This window comes from Lepisosteus platostomus, chromosome 10, assembly GCF_059453375.1.
Source record: "Lepisosteus platostomus isolate fLepPlt1 chromosome 10, fLepPlt1.hap1, whole genome shotgun sequence".
Classification (NCBI taxonomy): Eukaryota; Metazoa; Chordata; class Actinopteri; order Semionotiformes; family Lepisosteidae; genus Lepisosteus; species Lepisosteus platostomus.
Window position 1 is genome coordinate 54,229,995 of NC_142620.1, and position 13,427 is coordinate 54,243,421.

At 55.8% G+C, this 13,427-nt stretch overlaps 1 protein-coding gene across 4 annotated transcripts; it reads left to right on the forward strand.

Moving 5' to 3' along the window:
* Nucleotides 1-344: 344 nt before the first annotated feature.
* Nucleotides 345-13,362, forward strand: LOC148654090 (pre-mRNA 3'-end-processing factor FIP1-like). 4 transcript variants are annotated; one of them, XM_088597330.1, is made up of 17 exons: nucleotides 346-707; nucleotides 1,396-1,435; nucleotides 2,652-2,715; nucleotides 3,902-4,011; nucleotides 4,296-4,354; nucleotides 4,576-4,686; nucleotides 5,051-5,181; nucleotides 5,699-5,835; nucleotides 5,969-6,074; nucleotides 6,358-6,499; nucleotides 8,288-8,311; nucleotides 8,754-8,811; nucleotides 8,891-8,949; nucleotides 9,731-9,758; nucleotides 9,860-10,031; nucleotides 10,467-10,625; nucleotides 12,409-13,362. In XM_088597330.1, exons 1-17 carry the CDS (start codon nucleotides 617-619, stop codon nucleotides 12,778-12,780), a joined length of 1,863 nt encoding a protein of 620 aa, XP_088453456.1. In that variant the 5' UTR covers nucleotides 346-616; the 3' UTR covers nucleotides 12,781-13,362. The 4 variants fall into 4 exon arrangements, with proteins under 4 accessions (XP_088453457.1, XP_088453459.1, XP_088453456.1 ...); XM_088597331.1 differs by lacking the exon at nucleotides 10,467-10,625 and having other exon boundaries at nucleotides 345-707; XM_088597332.1 differs by lacking the exon at nucleotides 9,731-9,758 and having other exon boundaries at nucleotides 12,409-12,692.
* The last annotated feature ends 65 nt before the right edge of the window (nucleotides 13,363-13,427 follow it).

Genomic DNA, 13,427 nt, shown 5'->3' on the forward strand with positions numbered 1-13,427 from the left:
GAACGGGGAAAACGACAAACAATATCTCGTTTTCCGAGATGATGGTCAAATAATATAGAACATATTTAAAGATACGCAGATATTAAATAGTTTCAAAGAGGTATGCGCATCACTCCCCAATTCGTAACGAGTGTTTTCACTTCACAACACCTTTAAATGTTGTCACTTACCAATATTTTGTAACAGTGATGGTACCAATCGGTTTGTGGCAAAACTCCCATCAGTGAGGTTGTCCCTGCTGCGAAATGGGGAACCCAGTGGACAAGCAGGAGTCTCCGGTCTGCTGGGACTCGTTTTTCCCAAGCAGTCGCTCCTCGAGGAATACGCGGGACTTTAGGACCGCGGGAAGCGCAGCTCTGTTTTCCTTTAGGAAACCGACCAGCGATGGCGGAGCTTTAGCCAGGCAGGAATCACAATCCTCTTGCAAATCAGTTTTTATTAAAAAAAAAAACTCCAATCTATTTTATTCATTAAGAAAAAGAAACAACAGCGATGAATTGATGGCGAGGCCCTGCTGGATCTTAAAAATCCCCCTTGATAGGAACACCAAAATTTGACATGTCATGCAAAGCCCCCTTTTCCAACAGCAATAAAATTGTTAAATTGGACGGGGACCATGGCGACTGAGGTGGGTACTTCAGCCCCGAGCTCGATAGCACATCCTGGGGTCGAGCCCGAGGAGGATGAGGAACACTGGCTATACGGGGGTAAATATTTTCATGAACCACGCCAAGCCTGCCTCTGCTCAGCTCGTTTGAATAAGAAGGGATAGGGGGGTCGCGAGGCCTACAGATAAGCTATACAGCTCCTTTTTTATTAAAGCACGTATGATCTGACCCGTGTACGGTTTGGGATGCTTCCGTTACTTAATTATATGATCTTCTGGGGGGGATATATATCGCAGTAAAAGGAGAAAAAAATAACGTTAGCTCGGGCGCATCCGCTTGGGCAGTGTGTTCGCTGAAACCGGCTGATGCTCCTTGAAGCATCGCAGGTTGTTCCGTGATAACAGCCGCACACGTCAGGCTAAAATAACAGTGTTCGCACACCGGCTGCTGATCCTGAAGACGGTAAAATTATAACCGAGAGACGCGTTCGCTTATTTGCGGCTGTTTAAAAGTTCCTCCTTTCTTCAGTGTAAAGACCCTGGTCATACAAGCCGTGTGTAAAGAAGTTATCCGCTTTGGCGGAGGGCAGTTCTTTTGAAACAGTCCGAAGCGAAGGGTTAATTATACAATCCCGGTCACTTGTTTACTACAGTATTTGAAAGAAATATCGTCGCAATACTTAAAGCAACCAGTACACGTGCGACATCCAGAAATCAATAACCTATCTCCAGTTTCTGATGGATGTATGATAATACATGAGTGTCACCAGAAACTCGTGTTTTCGCAGATGAGAACTCTGAGAAGCAACCCGGAGACCCGGCGCCAGGGTATGAGAGACATTACATCTTTTATTGCAACGCATTCGTTTGTACTTAAAACTCACCCGATCCCTCACGAAAATAACCTAGAGACATGTTACAATTTTAATTTCTCTGTATTCGTACGAGACGGCTCACAGTACACCCTGAAACATGGTTTTTGTGAGAGTAGTATGGGCGAGATATCGTCAGTTTGTTTGGTGACAGTTCTGGTGATATTTTCACCATTAAAACTATAACGTTTCCTCTACAGCGATGTCATTGTATTGTCATACAGATACATTGCTTGGGAAACCTGAGAGAAACGCAGTGGTCTTTCTTACCGTTAAGGAGAAAGTTTGAAATGTTCCTTAATCTCAGACGACAGACGGACAATACATCACCTCTTATTTACATGTACAGATGCTGTAAAAAAAAATATAATAAGACGTGTCTGACAAGTTGTTGAAGCAACAGATTTAAGTTTAACATCTTGAATTGTCGGGTTCACAGGAGTTACTTGATCTTAACAGCATTAAGACTGTAATTATGATAAATGACATTTACTGTCGGGTTCAGAACAGTCTCGGAAAGACTGCGAATATAGTCTCTGAATAGGAGGTATTTTGGTAGTTGGTAGATAAGTGAGCAATCAAGCAAGGGAATGTTAGGGTGTACTGGACTGACTGAAGGCGATAGTGGGACAGTAATGACACACTGGTCTTGAGAAGCTTGTTTTGTTCCTAGTGAGGCTGAAAATGGGCAGTAAAAGCTACATTGCCTCATCTGATGGAGAACTACTGCAGCATGCAGATCTAAGCTGTAGCCCGAACTCTTCTGATGCTTAAGAGTGAATAAGCTGATAAGTGAGAAACAGAATCTAGGATGCAGTAAGTGTAATTCTAATTTACTGCTTCGGTTATCGCAGACAGGGGGTTCTGCAGTTGGGAGCAGTTAGCACTATATGGCACTATAGTGACCCCAACAGGTAGACAAGTGGCCATCTCCCCTCATTCAGAATCACACAGACTCTGCATAGTGGCAGGTGTGGATCAGAATGCAGTATCTTCCCTCCTGGGTAGAAATGAAGACGGAGGGGGCAAACTGAGTGTACACCACAGGACAGGACGATTGGAGAGCAGACAGAAAATGACATCAACAGTTGCGTGTCTGCGACAATCCCTGTAGGAAAGGGGGATCAAATTCGATGTCGCGCGATTAAGCTGTTCTTTCCTCCTTCTCCCAGATTCCCGGATTCCACTCAGGAAAGTCACGTCAGCAGCTCGGAGGACAAGGACACCGCAGACCAGGTGGGAATTTCCTTGTCTCTCTTGTCCCAAAAAAAACAGAAATGACAGCAGTTACTAAGGTCCATGCCTTTGTGCCTTCTGCAGTGCTGTTTCCTGCCCTCGTGTTTCCCCTGCTAGGACACTGTGCTGTGCCTGCTGGCAAGATCTTTTAGACTTGTTAATCCACGAGCAGATGGGAAAGAGCTCTTCTGGTCTCTCCTGCATTTTAGCCCTTAATGCCTGAACTCTGATGAAGCAGATTGATGTTTGTCGGCTGCTGTGACAGCTGGTCTTGTGGGAATATATTTGTGCTGCACTGTTGATGGTTTTTAGCCCGGATTTCCTTGAACAAAGCTGCAACGAGGTCATTCCAGTGAGAGGCGGCCATGTCATCCGTCTTGCATGTGAGGTTGTTTAATAGCAATGTGACAGTGTAATTGCAGCCCGGCCCTTCTGGGACGAACCCCGAGTGCGGGCCTCAATGATCTGGCTGCGGAGCCTGTTCCAGACACCCACAACACTTTGTGCAAAGAAGTGATACCCATTCTGCATCCACAATGAATCCCCCTGTGGTGTCTAAACGGAGGGAATCTGAAGGAGTTCCCCGTATTGGGCTTTGTGTTATACCCCCTTAGGATTTTACAGACGTTTTTAGATTTGACTTACCTCCTCTCATGTTGCTTTGCTTTAGATTGAAGAAACGTAGGTCCTCTAAAGTATTTATATGACGCCCCCCCTGAGACCAGGGATCGTTGCTGCTGCTCTCCTCTGACCCCGTGCAAGCCTGTGGTATTGTGCCCGACATCTGGCAGGGACACGCCTTGTGCCCAGAGAGGCCTGGCTCCAGATGTGCGTGTTGCTGTCCTGACCCAGGAGGAGGCCAGGAGACCCAGTAGCAGGACCAGACGTCGGCTGGCAGCCCCAGAGCCCCACCCCCCTCCTCAGGGGGGCTTGAATAGTGAGCGGAAGAGAGCTCACACCAGTCCCTCAGGCCGCAGAATAGAGCAGACCAGTTGGCAAGTTGTTTCATTCGTTCGGGCCCCTCCCCCGTGCGGTGAAGGACATGAAACATTAAGCTGCAGTTTCCTCTCTGTGGTCTGGTCTCCAAACCTGAAAGCTGTGGTCTCCTGCAATTAGACCCACTGATGAAGAGACGGCAGGGGCTGTCAAGAATGGCGAGCTGGTTGATGACACTCTTGTCCCACAGGTTGCTCAGAGCGGCGAGGATGAGGATGAGGAAGACAGTGACAGTGACAGCGATGAGGATGACGTCAAGGTCACCATTGGCAACATCAAAACAGGAGCACCGTCATACATGTGTGTACATGCAAGAGCACGTGATCACCCGCGTCAGTGACGACACCCACCACTAGAGGGCAGTAAACTCTGCGCCCAAAAAAGAGTCGCTGAGGGACTCCGTTAAATGCATTTACCGTACCAGAAACAAACACTGATATTTTATTGAGATCATAAGCATGACTATTCTGGTTTAAATCGATACCTTATAAACCTTCTTGGTATTTAAAGAAGCATTATTTAGGCTCACTCATCTGTATAAACTCATCTCATTTCTGTTTCTGTTTTCTCTCCACATACCGCAGGGCAACACCGATGAACCTCAGTCTGAAAACGGGACGGGGATACGGAGCAGCTGCTACCGGTACGTCATCCTTCCTCTGCAAGGTTTAGCACTGCGGGAAGCGAGACGCCTCCTGGAAAATCTCCGCTTGGGTCTTGGAAGGTGTGGCGTTCCCCGAAATTCCGGAGATTTGAGCGCAGAAACACCGAGCCTCCTTGTGGCTGTGTAGGACACGAAGGCCCCTTCCTGCTTGTGTGGATGTGCTGCAGCGGTGTGACCCCGCCTGTCCTGTTCCCCTGCAGCCAAGCTGCAGCCGAAGGGAGTGGACCTGGAGGCCACCGGGAACATCAACGGGCTGCCGGCGCTGGAGGCGGACCCCGACTCCTTCGAGGACAAGCCCTGGAGGAAGCCAGGTCAGCCGCGGGAAGCGCCGGCGGGGCGGGGGGGGCGGGCTGAGATGGGCCAGGTGGGCCTCGCCCCTGGTCGGCGTGCCGGGGCCGGCGCTGGGCCTCGCCCAGGAGTCACGTCACCCCCCCCCCCCCCATGAAGTCTAGCCGGTGTGAAGCTCCGCCTCTGTCGAGGGGGTGTGGGACCCCGCGAGAATCCTGGGTTCGAATCTCAGCGGTGGGGGAGGGGAGAGCAGCACCGCAACAGCGCTGCCGCAACTCTCTTGGTGATGTCAGAGGAGTTTAGCGGGAGAGTAGGGATCGTCCCGTGATCGCCCCGCCCCCCTCACGCCCCGCCCCCCTCACGCCCCCGTGCCGCCCCCTCTTGCAGGCGCGGACCTCTCGGATTATTTCAACTACGGCTTCAACGAGGACACGTGGAAGGCGTACTGCGAGAAGCAGCGCAGGCTGCAGCTGGGCCTGGACCCGGCCGGCCCGGCCGCCACAGAGAACAAGATCACGGTGGGTAACCGGCGGAGCAGGGGGGAGCCCGGAGGCCGGCAGGGCAGCGCGGGAGTCCAGCAGCAGCCTCCACGGTGTCCGGTTTGAGAACCTAAGCATGTTGACGAGTGAGAGAGAGGCCATTCAGCTCCTCGAGCCCATTGCTCGTTAGTAGTTAATTGATCTGGGTACTATGAAGAAAGCCAGGGTATCGGCTTCAGTAGCATGGCTGGGAAGCCTGTTCCACACTCCCACAGCTCTTAGTGTAGAGAAGTGCCTCCTGTTTTTTGTTTATTGGGAGTCGAGATTTAATTTGCAGTTTTAAGCAGTCGTTCTGTACGAGTTCGTTTTTCAGAGACCGATGATGGGCGTTTCCGAACTGAAATGATATGGGTTCTTAAAATGAAAAAAAAAAGTCATGTAGCTTTAATTCAATCTAAACATAGTGCGTTGAGACTTGAGGAAGCCTGTGACGGCTCTGCCAGCGGGAGTGCCTGCGCTCCGGAGAGCTCTCTGAGCCCTGCTCTGTCTCTCGAAGGTCCAGCAGGGGAGGATGCCGGTGTTGGAGAAGGATGTGGACCTGGCCGCCATCAAACCCGAGTTCAAAGCCGACTTCCCCCCCACTCCCGTCTCCCTGCCCCCCGGCAGGGTCAAGGCTGGGCCACCCCCCAACAGGTAACCCGCCAGCCCGGCACCCGACCTTTCACCCAGGCGGTGGGCCACGTCTCCTTCAGACCCATTCTTATCACTTAAAAATAAACTCCTGATATCAGCGGCTTCTCGCTGTCGCCCCCGTCTCCCTCGGCAGGAAGCTGGGGGGCACCATCGACGTGATCGGAGGGCAGACGGGGGCCATTCGAAGGGTGGAAGGCCGGCGGAGAGAGAAGCACGCTTCCGATGAGAACCCCATCCAGGTGCCAGCGCCGGGGGAGCGGGGTCCGCCGGAGACTGTGATGCCCACAGGGGCGGCGCCAGGACGAGAGGGGAGGCGCCGGACGGTGTTCTTCCCTACACTGTCTGTAAACGGGGCGATTTCCTTATTAATGGCTGCTTTGAGTGTTGTTTTGGGGTGGCAGGGATGCGGGATGATTCCCTGCGCGGCCTCGTGGGAGGTCCGAGGGTTTGTTTTGTCATGGGCGTCTGCAACGGGCTCGCCCTGCGGCGGCGCTAACATCTCGTTTCCTCTTCCGCCGGCAGGTCCTGGGGGACCATGGCAACAAGAGCCAGGCGTTTGCTCCCCAGGCAGGACCCCCCCCACCCCCCATCGGGGCCCCCCCACCGCATTTCCTCCACCCCCCTCCACCCGTCACCAGCGTGCCGCCGCCTCTCCACCCCCCGGGTAAGATCCTGCCCCGAGGATTGGTCTGGCTTCAGCGGCTGAGGCGCTTCTGGACTGGCAGTGCTTCAGCTGTAGCGTCACGCGTCCCTCTGCGCCATGGTGTGGCCACGCCCCTCGGCGCGCTCACACCGACACCGGGCGGTTCTGAACCCCTCGGTGCACTCACACCGACACCGGGCGGTTCTGAACCCCTCGGTGCACTCACACCGACACCGGGCGGTTCTGAACCCCTCGGCGCGCTCACTCCGACACCGGGCGGTTCTGAACCCCTCGGCGCGCTCACACCGACACCGGGCGGTTCTGAACCCCTCGGCGCGCTCACTCCGACACCGGGCGGTTCTGAACCCCTCGGCGCGCTCACACCGACACCGGGCGGTTCTGAACCCCTCGGCGCGCTCACTCCGACACCGGGCGGTTCTGAACCCCTCGGCCCGCTCACTCCGACACCGGGCGGTTCTGAACCCCTCGGCGCGCTCACACCGACACCGGGCGGTTCTGAACCCCTCGGCGCGCTCACTCCGACACCGGGCGGTTCTGAACCCCTCGGCCCGCTCACTCCGACACCGGGCGGTTCTGTGGTTCCTGAAGTGGCTGGAGGTGTCGTATCTGTGCCTGATGGAATAAGCAGGGCCGCTGGGAGCCTCAAGCCCGTTCACCTGCGCTGAAGCCGTCTCTGCATGTGTGCATGCACGCGCACTCAAACGGTTCGGCCATACTTACTGCAGAGAAGGATGAGGAGGTGCTGCCTCGAGGGGCTCGTTTCCAGAGGACGCCAGCAACTTCCAAACACGCAGTGCCTCAGTGCTGCAGGAAGGCAAGAGGGTGTCTGAGAGGCACAGAGGTGGGGGACCCCACATCAAGAGCCCGCAGCTACACTTGTGTGCGGCAGCATGCCAGGGATTGGGGAATGGGTGAGGGAGAGAGGCCGGGGGACTCGTCCTGTCTCCAGGAGAGAGCCGGAGCAGGGTCGCTGTGGGGGTCGAGGAGAACCCCAGGCTGCTGTTTCCTGGCCTGGTCTTTATTTGACGAGGTCACATCTCGGGGGGACTGTGCAGTGGGCAGACCTGCTTTGGCCGTTGCTATGGAATACGATCCAAGTCGAAGAAGCGAAGCCACTGTTCTGTTGTGGAGTGCAATACTGGTCAGACAAGCAGGAGTAATTGTGCTTACACCGCTTTCTAGTTCAGTAAATTACATACTTACTTCGACTTAGACAAACAGGTTGTAACAGATACCGCAACATTTTGGTTCTTTCTTTAATCCAGGGGTTGACAGGTAAATTAGCCTTATGGCACCAGAGAAGTAAACTGTAGTAAAATTCAAATTCATGTCTAACACTAAACATTAGTGAAGATTAACTTCTAATTTCTGCAGAAATGACTGTAATCTAATGTAATGACAATACTAATAATAATAATAATAATTGCTTACACTTATATAGCGCTTTTCTGGACACTCCACTCAAAGCGCTTTACAGGTAATGGGGACTCCCCTCCACCACCACCAATGTGTAGCATCCACCTGGATGATGCGACGGCAGCCATAGTGCGCCAGAACGCTCACCACACATCAGCTATCAGTGGGGAGGAGAGCAGAGTAATGTAGCCAATTCATAGAGGGGGATTATTAAGAGGCCATGATTAGTAAGGGCCAATTGGAAATTTGGCCAGGACACCGGGGTTACACCCCTACTCTTTTCGAGAGTATGTTTAACTACATACTAGGTGTAGTTAAAACACAGTAAGCAGTATTCTTGATTGTTTGACAACAGTATGTTTTTTTTAACAGGTATCCCTCCACCAGCCATTCCAGGTGAGTCCTCTCCTGTCCTAGACAACCTGTAACAGTAGCGCAGTAGACCAAGGGATTTCCATACCCCTTCACAGGCCAGGGGAGAGTTTGGGTTTATGCATCTCGTGAAACCATTCAACTGGAACGGGTGTGGATCACAAGCTGGGCAGGGGATGCAAATTATCAAAAGAGTTCCTTGAACAGACATTTGTAGTGGTGAAATAAGGAGGTGATGCATTTATGGCTCAGAATATTTCTTTGCACCAAGGGTGGTGGGTGTCTGGAACGAGCTGCTCGACCATGTTGTTGAAGCTGATTCTGCTAGACCATTCTGAGATCCTTGCCTCGGGTAGCCCCTAGCGCCCCATGTGTGACGTCTCCCAGGTGCTGTCTGAGGCAGCCCTGGATGTCCTGTGGTAGCGCGTGTGGAAGGAGTCACTCATGCTGCACTTGATCATTTCAGGCCTGTTCCCCCCACCGATGGCCCCCCCCCCAGCCCTGCTCATGCCCCCCCTGGACGGGTGAGTGTCACTGCCCCGTGCGACACTGTGTCCCAGCGCTGTGCGCCCCTGTCCTCAAGCCTCCTGTCTCTCCTCACAGGTGCCCGACCTCCGCCTACGGCAGCCGACCCCCTCCTCCCTTCGGCTACAGCTCCGGGGGTGAGTGGAGCTCGAACCCCTGCCTCTCGCTCGGGCTGCGTCCACTGGGAAGTCAGGGGATGATACATGCTGGGGGATGTTAAAAACACAGCAAGTAATATTGGTCCCCGTACTCATTTACTGATGCCTCTCGATATATAATTTTCTATTTTTCATCGCGGAGAAGCCCGAGGGAAATTGTAACAGCTGTCGATAGAAATAGACCCTCTTGGCGCTGCATGTGGCCAAGGACAGGGGAACATTCAAAACACTCCGTCACTGTGATGTAGGCGCATTCTTCCCTCCAGTAGCTCCAGTGAGAAAGATCTGCACCAAGGCAAAAGGGTTATAATTAAATCATTAAGACGCTTGGAACCTGTCATTACAGAGTTCAGCGAGCGTGTGTTTTTCCTTCCAAAAAAACGCATGGAGCCCAGGGCAGGCTGCTGGGTCGCTCCTGGTGCCAATCTGTGGGGGGCGAGGAGTCGGCCTCTGCTGTGGAGGAGGCTGAGGCTGCACTGGCACGCTGGCACTACGCTGCCCCCTCAGGCTGCCAAGTTTCCCAGGCTTCTCGTTCGTGTCGTTAATACAAAGAAACCGGAGGTTGGAGGAGCAGGAAATTTGGGGGTAGCACAAGTGGTTTAGACTTGAAGACAGGGGGTGTCCTGGGATATTAAGACTTGGTTCTCCGAATTAAGAATGAAATTGTCCCAAACTGACCGGGGGCCCCTCCTCCAGGCACGTGTTGTTGTGAAGAACTCTCTTCTCTGCAGGTTGTTTTATCGCGGTGCGTTTTTCACAGTGCTGCTGGTGATCCAGGCTGCGTTCCTGTAAGAACCTCGTCCCCCGTGGGCCTCTAGACGCGGAGGGGACCCCGGCGAGCCGAGCTCCAGAACCAGAACTCTCTTGTCTCTTGTCTCTCTCCCCACAGACTCCAGCTTCGTCAGCTACCCTCCCATCTCGACCTCGCTCACGCCTTGGGTCACCTCGGTGGAGAAGGGCAGCAGTGGCGCGGGCAGCGCGGGACACTGGGAGTACCAGGGCTCTCGGAGAGACCGGGAGCGGGAGCGAGATCGGACCCCCACCACCAGCGAGTACAGCAAGTACGGCCGCAGACTCCGCAGGGGCTGGGGGGGCAGAGAGGGGAGGGCTCGCGGCCGCAGGCGATGGGAATCTGGCCACAGGTGCCCCTTTCGGGAAAACGAATGTACTCAAGAGGCGCCAAAAAAAAACAACAACAGGATTTAGCTCATTACTCCTCAACGGGGCAGTCTGTTCCAGTCCAGACATGACGGGAGTTAGTAAGTCATTAGTCTAGACAGTTCAGATGTGAGAGTGACGTTCAGCCTGCTCTCCCTGTGGCGTCACTGTTTCCTCCTGTGTGGGCGAGTGAGAGGTTGGTAAAGAGCAGAAGCGCTGTGAACTGTGGTCTGAGGGAGCTGCCGCAGCGGGCGTGCCAAGAGGAGGGTGGTCCGCTGCAGCTCGGAGCCCCCCCGGGCCCCCCACGTCACCCCTGCTGCCGCCCCGTCTCCCCGCAGCGAGGACGAGCGCTACCGCTACTACAGCCGCGAGCGGAGCTGCGAGTACGAGCGGGAGTACCACCACGGCCGGGAGCGCAGCCGCGAGCGGGAGGAGCGGCACCGCGAGCGCCGGCACCGCGACAAGGAGGACGGGAGCAAGCACAAGTCCTCCCGCCGGTGAGACCGCGGGGCGGGTAGGGGCAGAGCACGAGAGGGGCAGGCACAAGTCCTCCCGCCGGTGAGACCGCAGGGTGGGGGAGGGTAGGGGCAGAGCACGAGAGGGGCAGGCACAAGTCCTCCCGCCGGTGAGACCGCAGGGTGGGGGAGGGTAGGGGCAGAGCACGAGAGGGGCAGGCACAAGTCCTCCCGCCGGTGAGACCGCAGGGTGGGGGAGGGTAGGGGCAGAGCACGAGAGGGGCAGGCACAAGTCCTCCCGCCGGTGAGACCGCGGGGCAGGGGGGAGGGTAGGGGCAGAGCACGAGAGGGGCAGGCACAAGTCCTCCCGCCGGTGAGACCGCGGGGCAGGGGGGAGGGTAGGGGCAGAGCACGAGAGGGGCAGGCACAAGTCCTCCCGCCGGTGAGACCGCGGGGCAGGGGGGAGGGTAGGGGCAGAGCACGAGAGGGGCAGGCACAAGTCCTCCCGCCGGTGAGACCGCGGGGCGGGGGGGCGGGTAGGGGCAGAGCACGAGAGGGGCAGGCACAAGTCCTCCCGCCGGTGAGACCGCGGGGCGGGGGGAGGGTAGGGGCAGAGCACGAGAGGGGCAGGCACAAGTCCTCCCGCCGGTGAGACCGCGGGGCAGGGGGGAGGGTAGGGGCAGAGCACGAGAGGGGCAGGCACAAGTCCTCCCGCCGGTGAGACCGCGGGGCAGGGGGGAGGGTAGGGGCAGAGCACGAGAGGGGCAGGCACAAGTCCTCCCGCCGGTGAGACCGCAGGGCGGGGGCGGGTAGGGGCAGAGCACGAGAGGGGCAGGCACAAGTCCTCCCGCCGGTGAGACCGCGGGGCAGGGGGGAGGGTAGGGGCAGAGCACGAGAGGGGCAGGCACAAGTCCTCCCGCCGGTGAGACCGCGGGGCGGGGGGGCGGGTAGGGGCAGAGCACGAGAGGGGCAGGCACAAGTCCTCCCGCCGGTGAGACCGCGGGGCGGGGGGAGGGTAGGGGCAGAGCACGAGAGGGGCAGGCACAAGTCCTCCCGCCGGTGAGACCGCGGGGCAGGGGGGAGGGTAGGGGCAGAGCACGAGAGGGGCAGGCACAAGTCCTCCCGCCGGTGAGACCGCGGGGCGGGGGGGCGGGTAGGGGCAGAGCACGAGAGGGGCAGGCACAAGTCCTCCCGCCGGTGAGACCGCGGGGCGGGGGGAGGGTAGGGGCAGAGCACGAGAGGGGCAGGCACAAGTCCTCCCGCCGGTGAGACCGCGGGGCAGGGGGGAGGGTAGGGGCAGAGCACGAGAGGGGCAGGCACAAGTCCTCCCGCCGGTGAGACCGCAGGGCAGGGGCGGGTAGGGGCAGAGCACGAGAGGGGCAGGCACAAGTCCTCCCGCCGGTGAGACCGCGGGGCAGGGGGGAGGGTAGGGGCAGAGCACGAGAGGGGCAGGCACAAGTCCTCCTGCCGGTAAGACCGCGGGGCGGGGGGCGCGACACGGAAGAGGGGGGGGGCGTGTTTTGTTCCGGTTCCGTCGTTCGGGGGTTAAAGAGTCCAGACGTGTCGTAATTACTTTCATATCCCTCACAGGAAGTGGTCACGCTGCTGCATCTCATTCTTGAACTGGATTCGGTTGTGATGTACAGGGGGGGTGAACGGGTCGTCCACGGCGAGCAGTTTAAATCACGAGCGCTGCTATCTGGCAGAGAAGAGTTCTCGTACCCGAGTTTGACACAGTACCCAAATGAAGCTGTCCACCCTTTGGGGCAATAACAGGGGAAAACACAGCGTTGTTTCTTTACTGCGTTTCCTGTCACCCAACCAGGAAACAGCACGACGGCGAGGAGGGAGAGAGCCACCGCAGACACAAGCACAAGAAGAACAAGCGCAGCAAAGAGGACAAGGAGGCCGCCGAGGACGGGGCGGGGGAAGGGGAGGAGCCAGACAGCAAGGAGCAGTGACTTCCTGCCGAGGCCACGCCCCCTCCAGCACACGCCGAGCATTCCCACAATCCACTGCACTCCCCCCTTCTGCCAGGCGCGCGCGGCCCTGCGGCACGTCGTCCCTCCTGGCCTCGTGGGCCCTGGAAGGCGTCGGACGCCTAGTTAGCCAACCTTCCAGTCCGCGAGTCTCCGCAGGAGCCAGCGTCCACTGCCATGAAGTGGGCTGGGCTGGGCTTCTGCTAATGAAGACTTGAGGGCTTCTTGAGAGAACAGTACACTCTATAGTATTATTTTTCATATATTGTCATGACTTCCTTAAGAAAAAAACCCAAGGCTGTATTACAGTTTTTCAGAATTAATTTTTGTATTAAAAGAGTTTGCTTCGTCTACGGTATCATAGTTTTGATGACGATGATGATGATGATGATGGTGCTCATTCGGTCTTTCCCACCAACGGGCTGTGGGTCGAGGAAGAGAGGCTTGCGGGAAGCCACCAGTGAACTGTTTTATCACCAGCAAATGCAACCCTGTCCGTTTTGGGTGAAATTGAACAGTATTTTAAGAACTTTCATGCATGTAACACCGGCTGTTGAAGCTAAATTGCAAATACTGCGTAATTTAAACCCATCATGAGTATGGAGCTGTTTCAGTGTTATAGAAAAGGTAGGATAAAATACCTAATGGAGTCATATTTGTAAGCCTCGTTGACGAGGCATGGGTCATGAGGGGATGTGACTGCCTGACTGCCAAATCTGTTGGAGCTAATTTCCTGGCAAGATCAAAAGCAGTGGATGTGTAACAAAGTGGTTTTGTAATAAAATAGATTTTTAGCCATATTCCAAATAGTTGAAATCTGGGAAGTTAATGTTTTATTCCTTTCTTTTGCATAAACTGGAACATC